This window comes from Sciurus vulgaris (genome assembly GCF_902686455.1).
Source record: "Sciurus vulgaris genome assembly, chromosome: 12".
Lineage (NCBI taxonomy): Eukaryota > Metazoa > Chordata > Mammalia > Rodentia > Sciuridae > Sciurus > Sciurus vulgaris.
Window position 1 is genome coordinate 73,887,925 of NC_136473.1, and position 15,512 is coordinate 73,903,436.

The 15,512-nt window shown below is 41.7% G+C and overlaps 1 protein-coding gene across 2 annotated transcripts in view; it reads right to left on the bottom strand.

The window, feature by feature from the left end:
• Positions 1-15,512, bottom strand: part of HHAT (hedgehog acyltransferase) — a 419,237-nt gene that overhangs the window by 282,054 nt on the left and 121,671 nt on the right. For both annotated transcript variants that reach the window (XM_079107610.1, XM_079107609.1), the window contains one exon: positions 8,913-9,084. In XM_079107610.1, coding sequence (XP_078963736.1) covers positions 8,913-9,084 — 172 coding nt within the window. The remainder of the gene's footprint in view (positions 1-8,912; positions 9,085-15,512) is intronic.

The following is a 15,512-nucleotide window of genomic DNA, read 5'->3' on the forward strand; positions in this document are numbered from 1 at the left end:
CCAACACCTATTTTCAGGCTCTCTACCGATGCATCTTCCTCACAGCAATCAGGCTGATATCTAAACCACCCACCCCTGATCTAACCTTATATTCCCCACTATCTAAATACTCCCATGGATCCCTATTACCTAAGGGAATCTCTCTAGCATGATCCAGAAGCTCTCCATAATAAAACCCCTGGCTACCTTCCTGGAAGCACACCTCATTTTATCTTGGACTCTGCATCCAGTTTGATTTAGAACTCATCCTCCCTCGAATGCACGAGTAACCCATGCTAGCAAAGACTTCTGTTCATGATGCAGTTCCAAGCCCTCCATTGGTCCCATCCACCTGATATCTTAAAACAAAGAGATGCATCAGTTTACCCTATGACCTGTTTATGACCTGTTCATGACCTGTTCTTTCCCAAGTCAACAGACAGGTGACAAGTAATCCCTTCTTTTTATGCCCTCTGCCCACTCAGTCTATGCAAACATCTACCTCAGTCCTATGAAACTATATGAAGAAAGTCAATTTTCTTCAGTATGATTTCTCTAGAATGAGTTTCTTAAGAGTAAGGACGACGTCCCATTCATCTTCATATCCCCAGGGCCAAGTGCAAACCCTGGCACCCGATAAATGCTCACTGAGTAGAGAAATGATTGTGACAGCTCTCAGCTCATATGCTAAATACTCAAGTGCAAAGGGAATTCAGAGTAAGGGCGTTTTTAAGTTTGGAAGGGGTAAATATGAAAGGCTGGCTGTTTTGAGTCAGGATTTGAATAAGAATAGAGTATGAGTTGACAAAGATAATTAAGAAGGTGACTTATCCAAATCAGGACAATTTTGGGGAAAAAAAAAGCAGATTGGTATTAATTATCCTAAGTCAATAAGTATAAAACAGATATGCAAAATGGGATGTAGTCACCCTAAAAATCATGACCCCCAAATGAATAACATGAAACACCAAAAAATTAAATTTTTCCTTGGTGCCTCTCATGTTAATTTTAAAATTTCCAAGACACTGTACTGCTATTTTGCATTCAGAAGTAGACATTACTGGTTGCCCAAACAACTCACTTCTCCAGTCCTCGTCATTGGAGGTGCAATCTCATTCAAGAGTCTGATCTCTTCCCCATAGTGACCTGGAAGAAATTTCTAGTTATCAGCTAATCACAGGCACTCATTCCCCTTGTGGGAGGCTGACTACAACATGGGTGGGCATAGGACTATAGGGAACATTCCTCAAGCTTATCTGACAGCAGTCACTGACATCATGGTATAAGTAAGCCAACCAGTCTGGACAGAGAAACTGAGGTAATGGTAAAGACTCACCATAGAATGTAGGTCTTTGCAGCTGTTGAGGCTGAGCTAGGAGCTGAGGGGAGGCCTCGCCCTGTCATGCATCCCAGAAAGCTGTGATGTGAGCTTGTCCACGCTGCCTTGCCTCATGCTATGTGCAGGAGCTTGCCATTCCCTTTGTCTCAGACCTGTTGCTGGGCAGAATTGCTTAGGCATGCTTGGTTTGTTTACATTAGCTTGACCCTCGATGTAGTTCACCTATAGTTCACCTATAGGCTGACTGTTATACTTTAACAAGTGTGTTAACCTGATTGGATAATGTGCCTATATATGTCCTGTGCAACCCTAAATAAAATGAGATCTGTGCCTTCAGAGCTTGATCTCTGACACCTGAGTAAGGGTGCAGGGTAAGGCTAGGTAAGGTAGGCGTCATTCTTCCTCACCCTCAGCGAATCTATCTCTGAACATCTACATAGGACCATGAACTACCCTGGAGCCTGCTGGGGTACTTCTTGGGAGATTTTTGTTCCTCTTGCAAAGAGGCACAGTGGGACTTGAATTTCTGGCCAGATAGCAGACTACCCATCCAGAGAATCATCCCTGAGAACATTTAAATGTTGGATAAAATATTTAAAAGCATACTTTTAAATATATAACAGCTATTTGGGAAATGAATAAAATCCTTGGAGGGCAGAAACATAAAAACAATCCAAGCAGAAAGATGGGTAAGCAGAGCTGCTGTCTTTGCCATGGTAGCATCTGTCAGGCCCTAAGGCCCTTGACCTTGCACGTGGCTGCTGTAAAGATTGGTGGCAATACTTGGAGCCCACACTACAGAGGGGTTCAGGGTGAGATGCCACATAAATCCAGATCTCCAAAGGCCAAAATTCCTATTACCTATGTGGCTCCCCCAAGACCCAGTCCAGAACCTTAAAGTAGCACCAAGGTGGTTAACACTTCCAGGGACCCGGCAGAAATAAACCAGCCTTCTCTGGATGCCCATGTTCCAAACCCAGATACCAAAGAATTCCAAGGACAAAAAATGACAAACATGAACCCATAATCAGAACCCCTAGAACGTGGGTAAACAATGACAGTGAGATGGTGAATGAGTCTAGGATATCTTAAATCATCTATAGCTCTAGAACATAAAATGCTTAATATGTTTGAAAACAAACTTGAAAACAGCTGTCCATATCTGTGGGTTCCACATCTTTGGATTCAATCAACCACAATTCAAATATTCCAAAAAATTGCTTCTTAAAAAATTACTGAACATGGACAGTTTGTCATTTCCCAAATGAGACTATGTACCTACACAGCATTTATATTGTATTAGGAGTTGTAAGTAATCTATACATGAGTTAAAAAGACAGAAGGACACGTGTAGGCTATATGGCATTTTATAGAAGGAACCTGAGCATCTGCAGATTTTGAACTCCACAGGGGGTCCTTGAACCAAACCCCCCCATGGATACCAAGGGATGTGTATTATACATATATTAATACATATGTAGGGATACACAGGAAACTGAAAAAGACCTTGCAAATATGAAGTACCAAAGATGATGAAAACTCAATTGATAAATTGAGCACAAATCCAAAATTCAAAAATTAATCTCAAATATCAAACAGCAATATAAATCACACATTTTGAACGCTTTCAAATGGAATTTAAATATAGAGTATAGCCAGTATACATCTATTCTAACAGCAAAAACTGAAATTTGTTATTCAGTGTTTTTTAGTCATAACACCAAGTATAATTGTGTGACTATTTTACGTACAGCATGATCAAGTCAATAGTGATGTATTTAAGAACAGAAATTGTCATTGATTTAAAGTAAAATGGCACAAATGAAAATATAAGGTGCTAAGAAACAGTAAACTTGAATTTAACATAGCAATATGAACTTGTTTTATGAAATATATTTCTAAATCTCTGCACTGAAAAAGCTCCAAGCAATCATACTCCTGTAGCAATGAATATTCAGCTCTCGGCTCCTTAATAGTTTCCCAACTCAAAGTGACCAAGGCTTCTCTGGAGATCTGGCTGATTCCAATATTGGACCCAGGAAAATTTAAGGTGAACATTGGGACATTTAGAGTTCTAGAAAGCAAGAAAATGCTCAGAGGCAAGTAAAGACAAAGAGAACAAAGAAGCCAGCTTGACCAACTTTGGGACAATTTAAGCAACAACAACAAATAATGATTTAAAACAAAATCATTTGACCGGATTGGGGATATAGCTCAGTTGGTACAGTGCTTGCCTTGCATGCACAAGGCCCTGGGTTCAAATCCCCAGCACTGCAAAAAAATATCATTTGACCATTACCAGTGGATGGAAGCATTTCGCCAACTCCTTACTTTGAAAAAGTATTTAAAGACAAATTCCCACACACTTGCCCTGTCTTAATGAGAAACTATTCAAATCCAATTTATGAGGGTAAGTTCTTCACAGAATAACACCAGTTATAGGTAAAAATATGACACATTTAGATAATCAGGATTTTTCCTAGTGGGGAGAAAAAAAACTGATGCAAACCTGGTTCATTAAAGGATATAATAACTATTCAATAACACTATTCCAGGTTATTGAGGAACAGGGTATCACATGGCACAAAATTAACATCACATGTTCAGTGCCAATTGCGAGAGGATTAAGTGCATCTTTACAAGGTAGAGATCTGCAGCCGCCACATCCAAGTGATATAGCTCAGCAATGTAAACAGATAACCCAACACTGCTTCTCAAAAATGAGGTCTATAGCATTCCATAAGTGATTTAAGAAAAAAAAAAAAAGTTTTAAGACTATAGACAACTTTCAGTTTACAGAAAACAGGTAATATAAAAACAAATTTGAGAATGAAACAAAAAAATCCATCGTGTAGGATATTCTGTAAGATCACAGATACGGATTTTTCAAAAAGTATTTTAAAAAGTGGTTGAACTACTCAACTTTGAACAAAAAAAAATATGCATTTGGATGAAGTCTGGGTTGAGAAAATAGCAGAAAACATTTTGGAGAGAAATATAAAGAGACTAGATGTTAGGTATTAATTGATACATGTGATACATAATTACAGTTAGAAAGGAACACAGGCAAAAAATTTAGTCTGATGGTTACATCACATTTATTATATAATAATTCCTTCAAACTTTCTAGGTGTTTAAAACTAAGAATTAGGGAAGAGCTTAAGTATACATTATCACCTCTGAGGTAGCTCAATTAATTTAATCCATGAAGCACTTTGATAGAACTTTCAGTTTACAAGAAATAGGTCAAGGGAGACTAAGCTAAATATCCTTATTAGGAGGCATATGGTAGAGCATCCTGTAAGACATGGCCTAATCCAAGTTGGTGACATAGAAAGGGATGGTACTACATTAAGACAGTCCAAGGACAAAACAAGTAGATGCATGTGGTCCTGGGCTGGAGACTACTCAGCCCAATAGAGTATGAAGGATGTTTGGGATCAACTGGTAAAAATCTAGGTTGTCTGGGTATCAAATGAAAATTTAATTGTGTGGCAAGGTAGAGATCATTGACTGAAATCTGAAGTTATAAAATTATATATACACAGAAGTTTATTTGGGAAAACCATAAATGAGATATAGGGAACAATGAAGTATTAAGATTTTACCAGATGTGATCTCTAGATAGATGGTAACAATGCTTTCATTTTTAAGTTTTGAATGATCCATATTTTTCATTGTCTCCAATTTAAATATATGTAACAAGAGCTTTATCTTTAAAAGATTAAGAAAATAGATTAAGTCCTTACCAAGATCACAATTATTTTAAAAGACCCAAAAAAAGTACAAAGTTTCAAGGAAAATTCACAAAACCACTGCATTAAAATAAGGTCTATTTATCAAAAGATAACAGAAAAATATAAGTTAAACCACAAACCAAAAGAACATTTGCTGTACACAAACTAAAAAAAGATGGTAATATAGAATAAATAACTCCTGCAACTCCATAAGATCTCAGCAGAAAAATGAGCAAAAGTTATTAATGGTCATGTCACTGAAAATGATTAATCAAAGTCCTATAGACCTATGAAAAAAGATGCCCATGCTCATTAGTAATTAAGGAAATACAAATTAAAACAGATCATTCACACCTACCAGATTTTTAAAATTAAAAGCCAGTATCAAGTGCCAAGGGGAATTTCAAGCCATGGAAATTCTCAAACACTGCCAAGAGGAGTACTAATTCTTTCAACCAGCTTAAAAAATAACTTGGAGTTACCTTGTAAACCTGAACATGCTTACTGCATACAACCCAATTCCATTTTTAGGAATATTTATTAAAACATTGTTTCACAAACCTTTGACAACGACTCACCCAGTAGAATGAGTGTTTCGGTTTTGTTTTGTGGTACTGGAGCTTGAATCCAGGTGCACCCTGTCACTGAGCTACATTCCCCAGTTCTATTTTTTTGAGACAGGATCTCACTATGTTGCTGAGGCTGGCCTTAAACTTGGGATCCTCCTGCCTCAGCCTCCTGAGTAGCTGGGATTACAGGCATGAGCCACTGCGTCCACCTCAGTTGACTATTTTCTAAGCAGCATTTTTATGTAAAGTAGGAAGGAAAAGAAAATAAGTCAGCACATTGCTGGTGCATTAAAGTATTGCCTTGTGATATTTTACATACACACGTCCGTGCATATGAAGTACGTTTTTATTATTGGTCACATAAAGAGTTTGAAAGCTGTTGTTCAGGGGAATCCTTGCACATGAGCCCCAAGACTCTCAGAAATGCAGAGCATGGAATAGCAAAACCCTGGACAAACTCTAATGTCTTCCCACATAGAACAGATGACTTGTGGCACATGGGTGCACTGAGGTGCTCCCTAATGGTGACAGTGAGCCCTTGTGGCTACACGTATCAACATGGGCACTTCTCAAACCATTGTGGGGGTTTTAAAAAAAAGAAAAAAAAAAGAAAGAAAAGTATGGCACTTATCTCCAAAATTTATAAAGAACTTACAAAACTTTATGCCAAAAATACAAAGAACCCAATCAATAAATGGGCCAAGGAACTGAACAGACACTTCATAGAAGGTATACAGGCAATAAATATATGAAAAAGTGTTCAACATCTCTAGTAATTAGAGAAATGCAAATTAAAACTCAGATTTTATCTTACTCCAATTAGAATGGCTATTATCAAGAAACAAACAATAATAGGGGTTGGCGTGGATATGAGGAAAAAGGCACACTTATTGCTGGTGGGTTGCAAATTGGTGCAGCCACTCTGGAAAGCAGTGTGGAGAATCCTCAGAAAACTTGGAATGGACCCACCTTTTGACCCAGTTATCCCATTCTTCGATTTATATCCAAAGGATTCAAAATTAGCATACTACAGTGATACAGTCACATTGATGTTTATAGCAGCTCAGTTCACAATAGCTTGATGGTGGAACCAAGCTAGATGTCCTTCAACAGATGAACGGATAAAGAAACTGTGGTATATACACACAATGGACTGTTATTCAGCCATAAAGAATAGTATGGCATTTGCAGATAAATGGATGGAATTGGAGAATATCATCACGCTAAGTGAAAAAAGTCAAGCCCAAAAAACCAAAGGCCGAATGTTTTCCCCGATAAGTGGATGATGATATATAATGGGGATGGGGTGGGGTAAGAATGGAGGAACTTTAGATTATGTAGAGGGAAATGAGAGGGAGGGGGTATGAAAAGTGGTGGAATGAGACAGACATCATTACCCCTACGTACATGTATGATTACACGAATGGTATGACTGTACGTTGTGCACAACCATAGAAATGAAAAGATGTGCCCCATTTGTGTACAATGGATCAGAATGCAGTCTGTAAAAATTTTTTTAAATCTTTTGAAGTATGAATTTAATGTGTATGAAGAGGTCTTAGGATATGTAATTTTAGGGATTTAACTATGGTCAAAGTATAATGAAAGAAAAGGGAATGATAAAAATCAAAAGGTGGGGCCAAGAGGTTCACAGGGTGGGATACCAAGGGCCTTTAGGATTCTGGTTCAAGTGAATGGTGAGAAAGTAATCACTGTTCACATCCGAGTTTACCACGCCTAGTGCTGATCTTCGGTTTAACTGTAATATCTTTTCCTTACTGTATAAAGGCCCCATTTTTTCCATTACTCATAGTTAAAAAAAAACTCCAACTGAAACAGTCCTCTAATTTGGATGCTGTACAACTGTCTTAGTATAAGCTACTTAATCCTATTCTGTTCATATCATATCATTAAAACCTGACAGCATTAGCCCAGACTACAAAAGACGTAGAGGGAACTCAAATGCTCCAAAGAAATGATAGAGAAATGCTAATCACGCCAATGTGATCAGTATGCCCTCAATGCATGTACTGCTATATCACACCATACCCATAAATCTGTTATTGCACACAAAAAAATTTTTTAAACTTTCTACAAAGAAAATGTGTAAGAAGCTGCACAAGGCTAGTTTAAAAAAAAAAAAAAAATCTGTTAGGAAAGAGACTCATTAAAACCGTTTGGCATTTTTTCAATCCCAAAAGGTTTTCTCCTTAAACTTTCTGATTAAGCATGTGTGAAACCAAGGACAATCAAGATTTATAAATCTATAAGTCACCAAATAGATAAAACAACAGGCTTCTACTCTCGCCCTTGGCAGGGAGCCGCTTAATCTGCCTGAAAGATCACACACCCCCAGCTGTAGCTACAAGCTGGAGGTCAGACCACAGGCAGAACTCTGCCACCGCTGGAGTTCTCCAAAGGAGAAGAACAAGGGAGGGAGGAGCGGGTAGTTCAGAACAGGGCAAAACACTGTTGTTTGGGCCTGAGGAATAAAGGACTGGTTTCTTCACAAATTCTATACCAGAGGCTACAACCTGCTGAAGAAATAAGACTTTCACCCCACCTTGCTGGTAGATGGAGAGAAAGGTGTAGAGAAGAAAAGGGGGCCAACAGGAGGGAACACACATGCACATACACACCCCTCATTTATTCTGTGCACCAGACACCATGAATACACCCTTAACATGCATCATTTTGTATAATCCTCAAAACTCTGCAAAGAGAAGTCTCACTTTAGAAATAAGAATGCCGAGGGCTGGGGAGATAACTCAGCTGGTAGCTCAAGGCCCCGAGTTTGCTCCCCAGTACAACACTCAATAAGACACCAAAGCCCATTACTGGTTGGTGGACTGGAGTCCAAACCTATGCCTGCCTGATGTTAAGCCCACACTCCTTCCTTTATGTCTCAAAGGGAAAAAGGATAACTGCAGAACTCGGTCTTGGAGTACTTAGGATGGACTCCGAGGCTGTCCCCAGCAACTCTCACTCTCCACTGCCAAATGCAGTGCAGTCATACCATCAGGGCACACACCGGGCAAGGCTGGGTGGGATTTTGTGACAAGGAGGGGCCGCTACAGTCTCCACCCCCAGGCCACACAGCACAGCCCTCACCTCCATCAACCACACCAAGCTTCTCACACATGCCTTCTTTCTTAGCCACAAGGAAGAGGTTTAAAATAAAAGGTTTGCTCAAGGCAACTGCACCCTGAACCTCCTCCACCCCCATCCAGCTTCACCCTGAAGCCAACCCCTGGTGCTTGTCCTAGTGACAGTTGTTTCCACAATTACCTAAGGTCCAAAAAGAGACAGTTCCCAGAAGGGGGATGCTGCTGCAGATGGCATGCATGTACATGAGGTGAGCCATCAGCTCGGCCAGCCCCCACCAGCAGAGAAGGCGGCCCAGGCCCCGGGTAAGGATGCAGAGGCTGTTCCTCAGAGAGCAGAGTTCTTGCTGCTGCATCTGAAGTGGAAACAAAAGAGAAGGTATTAGATTGTGTCTCGATTTCCAAAACCTTCAACAGTCCCTTCAGTAATGTTTTCAATAAACTTCTCAAAAATTATTGCCATTTCTGCTAATAGAAGTTTGGGTTGGTTTGCCTTGTAAGCCATTTTCTTAGGTGAAAAGTCATCTCTAAGCTGGAAGACTGTCCCAGTAAAGGAACAGGGTGAGGCCAACAAGCTACCAACTGGGAGGCAGCACTTAGCATATCCCCTCCCCCCATCCCCACCCTGAGGACCCTGGCGTCTGGAATCCGGGTGGAAGCCTATCTGCCTTCATCCTACACACTCATGTCTGAAGTTGGCAGAGTCAGGCTAAGTCAAAAAGGGGCACCGGCTAGCAAGAGAAAGAAAAAGTAAGTCTGAAAGTGAGGGAAAGAAAAATATTAAGTGTGTTATTTTACCTGAAGTCGTTTTTGAAATAAAAGTCAACACAACAGGAACACATGTCCTGCTCAGTAGCAATATATTAGTTAAGAACATGGACCTTAGAGTCTAAATCAGGAGCTATGCGATCCTCAGCAAGTCTCTTAACCAGAGTCTTAGTTTCCTCACATGAAAAAAAGTTGTGATGATTAAACAAAAAAATATCACTTGAAGTACTACGTACAGCACCTGACATATTGAACGCGCCCTGTAGGTGACTGATGGCCATCTTGTGCCTTGTCTGTTTACCTTCACATTCTCCCTTCTGGAGCCCCAGAACACCAGCTCCAGGGCAGCACTAAAAGTACAGGGCCAAACACCAAAGGCGAGAACGGAGTATTTACTGTTCACAGGGAGGAATTACAGGTCAACCAGCCCTTATCTGAAGTGCTTAGGAACAGGACTGTTTCCTTTTTTTCCAGATTTTAGAATATTTACATAGACTTTCCAGGTTGACGGCCCAATCTGAAAATCTGCCCAAAAACTTTCAGATTTTGGAGCATTTCAGAGATTTGGGATGTTCTGCCTGCGGACAATACAGACCACACACACACCCACCCACCACAAACACCACAACCACTACCTCAATTGTACCGGAGCAACCTATTGTGAAGTCTCAACTACTGCAAGGGCAATACATAATTTAAGCAGATTCTAGAGTTCATAAACATGCTATCCAAATTGAATTCAGTGTCATCCTTATGTCACCATACAAACAGATTAACGAGAGAGCAATTTAGTTTTCTGGATCTTACAAGATCTAGATTCTACTGGGCTGGAGGCTCCCTTGAGATTCAGAAGCGAGGCTGTGCTAAACGAGGAAGCTGAGCCAGCAAACAGGCTGAAAGAGGAAGTGGACTTGACTTCACTTTTGACATTTGGGGCTCAAGACACTCAACCAGAAAGGCCAACCTAGGAGACCCTGAGGTACCACCTCAGCTTCTCTCTTCCCCTCTAGCCACCAAGGTCTGCAGCTCCCACGGCAGCCAGCAGAGTAGCAGGTGTCTCCCTCAGAGGCAAAGGGAGAGCTCTGTGCCAGGGACTTATTTTTTGAACATACATTCTACCATTTTCTCAAACTGGCCCACATCAAGTAAGCCACGCTAAGAAATTCTGGCTGGCTCAGGCCATTACAATAAGTGGCAGAAAGGACTTTTCCCCATTTGCCATCGGCTTGGTTATGCCTTGGCAAGTTCATTGGTTTACAACTTATCCGTGTAAACTCAAAAAACAAGAACTTCCTCTTTTGTTTCTGTCAGTTCACTTCAGGAAGACATTCTGTTCATCCATATCAGCCTGCATTGTTAGGAAACAAATGGCATCTGCTATGGAAGGATTCACCTGGCTGGCTTCGACTGGAACAGCACTATTTGGGAAGGGGCCTCCAAGGAGGAGGATTGAACATACCCCAGTACTTGCAGAGGTCAGAGGTAGCTGCAGTGACAGCTGTACAACAGTGACCCAAGGCACACCCCTTTCTGGGCATAAACCAAGAAAGGTTTTCATTTCTGTATTTGCCTCCAGCACACATGTTCCGAGAGGTCCTACAAAACCTAGAGCAATGTATCTACAAGATGGCCAATCAGTATATCCTCTATGCAGAAACACCTGCTGGCTTGTTAAAATCTGTTATTTAATTGAGAACAAAAAGTAACTCGAGTATCCAGCAGTAGAGGATTGATCAAGTATGTGTACACTTTGGTAGTCTACAGCTATGAAAATTTTTGTTCAATGGACATAAAATGACAGGTTGATAAAACATACAAACTCAACAGTGGTAATCTTTGGATAGTGACATTTTAGTTATTGTTGAAAATTAAAATTATTTCTGTACTTTGGGGGAAAGGATGTAATTTTACAATACTGTGAAAACTTTGAACTTCTGTTAGTGAGGCACACATACTAAAGGTCCCTCTTTCTGCACCCTGCTTCATAAAAGATACCCAACCCCAGGACTTTCCCAGGAAGCCTTTCCTAGAGACTGACATCTTCTACGAGCATGTGTTCTTTGATGCTAGAGTCATCTTTATGTCTCCTTACCTTCCCTTCTCATTCTCATTCTCTTAATTTCTTAGCCATGTGCTGAGTTCTTCTTTGTTCACTTTCAAACCTTTTCAACTCACTAAAGCAAATCCATTTTGACTTAATGACCATCAGCAGCTCAGAAAACCAACATGCAAACAGTGCTATAGTCTCCATGTCCCTCTGAAGTTCATGTGTAGAAATCGTAACTCTTCACAGTGATGGTGTTAGGAAGTAGGACCTCTGAGGTTATTAGGTCACCAGCACGGAGCCCTCATAACTGGAATTAGTTCCCTCATCAAGATCTAGCTCATCCCTTCCACCACATGGTGACATAGTGAGATGCCCTTCTGAAAACCAGGAAGTAGATCCTCACCAGACCCCAAACATGTCACTGCCTCAATCCTGAACTTGCCAGCCTCCCAAATTGTGGGAGTTAGGGGTGCGCGGATCAATTTTTGTTATAGCAGCCTGGATGGCCAAGATGCACAGACTAATGTGGAGGCTGGAAGAGATCACACCAAGGCCACTAACAAGGCCAGTATTAAAGGGCACACAAATCATTCTAGAGACACAGACAGGTCTATGCTCTTGGATGGAAGCAAGTCATCGGGCTGAATGTGATAATGGCCCCAAAAGCAGGGTTGTCAGGAGACAATCTTCATACAACAGAATGTTTCTGGTTTCTAAACCAAACTCAACAGTGGTAATCTTTGGATAGTGAGATTTTAGTTATTATTGAAAATTAAAATTCATTATTTCTGTAATTGGGGGAAAAGGATGTAATTTTACAATACTGTGAGAACTTTGAACTTCTGTTAGTGAGGCAAACATACTAAAGATCCCTCTTCCTGCACCCTGCTTCAAAAAAGATACCCAACCCCAGGACTTTCCCAGGAAGCCTTTCCTAGGAGACCGACATCTTCTATGAGCAGCTAAATGAGCAGCTCTGCACATTGAAGGCCTTTGAGCATACGCCTACCCCAAACTCAGGTCCCCTGATGATGAGACCTGCACCTGAGGCCACAGGGCGTCAATGTGTAGCCCCGTCCCAGGGAGCAGAGACAGCAGCTGAAGAAGGGGGCATGCCGGAAGCCAAAACAGCTCTGCCAGGCTATTTGGAAACAGCCACCTCTCAGCTCCAGGCCATCACACTTCAAGGTCAGTTCCGAGGCCCTCCTCACCCTCCTCAAACTGTGTGCAACCCAAGATGACAAGTATCTGTATAGTTAACAAGAACCATGAGGTGCCATTCGTAGCTGACGGCTTTCCAATGATGACTTGCCTACTTTTCTCAGGCCAGAACTTCCCCACCAGGTTTGATGAGGCATAATTACATGTCACAATAGGACCAAAAGGGCCCGACCTCTCTACAATGCTCCCTTTTTGATGCTGAAGGCCTCATTCAAAACAGAAATGTATATTCCTCAACTGTTCAAATACATGCAGGAAGAGGGAGACAACCCAACTTTTCATTGTTTACTTTTACCTAAAAAGAAGGTTATTTTGTCTGCAGGGCTGTGCTGTTGTTATAATCCACTTGTACCTTCCGTCCAGTGGACTCTTAAAGGATCAAGCAGAGGGAAGAGAAGCTCATCTAATGAGCAGGTCTGCACTCTCGTCTTCATGCAAAGTATTTCTTTTGAGAGATTTCCAACCTAGGAGATTGTCAACCTGAAGACCATTGGAAACTGCTATCAAGGGAATTTTAAGTTCAGGCACCACTTAAAAAAAAAAAAATGCACATTAACTCATCTGCAAAATGCATTTTAAAATGCATTATACTTTAAAACCTCATTTCATGCAAATTGCATGAAAGGGAATATTGAAGCCTTTCTCTTTCAAAGATTCTGATGATTAAAGATGACAGAACTCCAGAACTCAAAGATGAAAAAGGTTCTTTTCCTTCACACACTAGTAGCACGTATGTTTGAGAGCAGCAAACAAAGGTCTTACCCAGAGCCAATTATGCCACCCTGCCACCAACTGTCAGCTTCTGTCTGCTTGGATCTAGGGGTCTGCTGACAGAAGCCTTATTCCTTTGCAGGGTGGGGGTAGCTTCTCTGTATGGTGGTCACAGACCAAACCATACTCCCCCACCAAAAAAAAAAAGTATCACTTCCTAATCAGAACCTCACCGACCTCAGCCCAACCTCCATGCCAAGGCCAGTGACGCACACTTTTCTCCCCCAGACTCCTCAGGGGCCTGCAGATGGTGCTGCTCCTGAGTGTTCCTGGCCTGGCCAGCTAAAGCCTCCAGACCTGTAGGTAAGTTCACCAGGCCACACTCCTCCCCTCTAACTCCTGTCACAGCAAGCCAGAGGCACAAGGCTTTTATTCCTGCCTTCCATTAGCCTCCCTTTGCCTGTCTCATCTGTAAAGCGGTAACAGCGGACTCTTATAGGGTTGACTGAGGACTGAATGAGCTAGAATATGTAAAGCCCGACTTAGAGTAAGCGCTCAGTATCGTCACAGATGTTATTCCAGATGCTAGCCAGAGCCCACCCACCCCTGTACAGCATTTCTGTGCCACCACCTACCTGACCAGTCCTTGCCAGCCAAGCAGGTTGGGCCCACTCCATACCTGCCTGCCTCTCCTCAAAAGGATGGCCTGGCACAAAAAAAAAAAAAAAAAAAAAAAAAAAAAAAAAAGATGGACTGGCTCTTTGGAGGTTAAAGATGGTGCTCCCAGAATCCCCACTGCTGTGTCCGCCCACTAGGTTGGACACCCAGGGCTTCAGTTCTGGCCTAAATTTACCCAGGGATTGTCACATGCTTCTGTTTAAGAACAGTAGCAGTCAACACTTTATGCTATTTATATGTCAAGCTACATTACACAAACCATTTAATCCCTCAATCCAGTGAGAGAAGCACTACTAGTCTTCACATTCAAAGATAAGGAAACTGCCACGGATGGTGGCCCACACCTTTAATCCCAGCAGCTTGGGAGGCTGAGGCAGGAGGAGAGAAAGTTCAAAATCAGCCTCAGCAATAGTGAGGTGCTAAGCAACTCAGTAAGACCCTATCTCTAAATAAAATACAAAAAAGGGCTAGGGATGTGGCTCAGTGATTGAGTGCCCAAGTTCAATCCCTGGTTAACACACACACACACACAGAAACCAAGGCACATAAGGTAATTTGACAAACCTACTCAAGCCAGCAGAGAAGGGATCTGAACCCAGGGAGCTGGGCTCCAGAGCTTTGGTTATCAACCTCTGCACAAGTTCCCTATTTGAGCACTGGCCCTTTCCCCAGGGCAGGAGCACAGCCCTCAACAAGAAGGAACCCCTAGCCCAACTTCTCCCCAACCCAGCCCAAACTGCACACTCCACCTGTTCAAAGGTGCAGGGCCTCAGGCTCCCAGCTAAGCAAGCCACCCTACTTTTCCCTAGACCTTCCTAACCGCCCCCCCAATCTTACTCCTGCTCAGTACTTGAGTTCCACAGAAACATAAAAATAGCTGATGTTCCTCAAACTCTAAATGCCATCAGAAATAGACTTCAAGTTAAGCACCGAGACCCTCAGGTAAAATTTTTGGCTATTCATCATTACTAAGTACAAACTTCACATGCCTCGATTTACAAAAAGACCTCTTCTATACTTCATCTTTCATATGCAAACATGCTCAAACTTTGATTGAGATGCATTTTCTAGGACTGTGCCTTATCTCATTTTAAGTTTGAAGAGTCCCAAACTGCTTCTCCCACCTGAGCAGGTTTTCACTATAGGGCTCTGCTGCCCCCTGCTGGTGAAGTCTCACTCTTCTGCTCAACCTTGTCTAAGAATTGACCCTACCATCTCAGAAAGGAGCATCAGTTTCCTTATTCCCAGTCCTTATATCTGAAAGTGTTCCATGCATTCATTTATTCGAGCACTTGGAGAAAACTTTGCTTACAAGTTCTTCAAACTTGCATTCTCCCACCCCTTCCCAGGCTTTTCCTT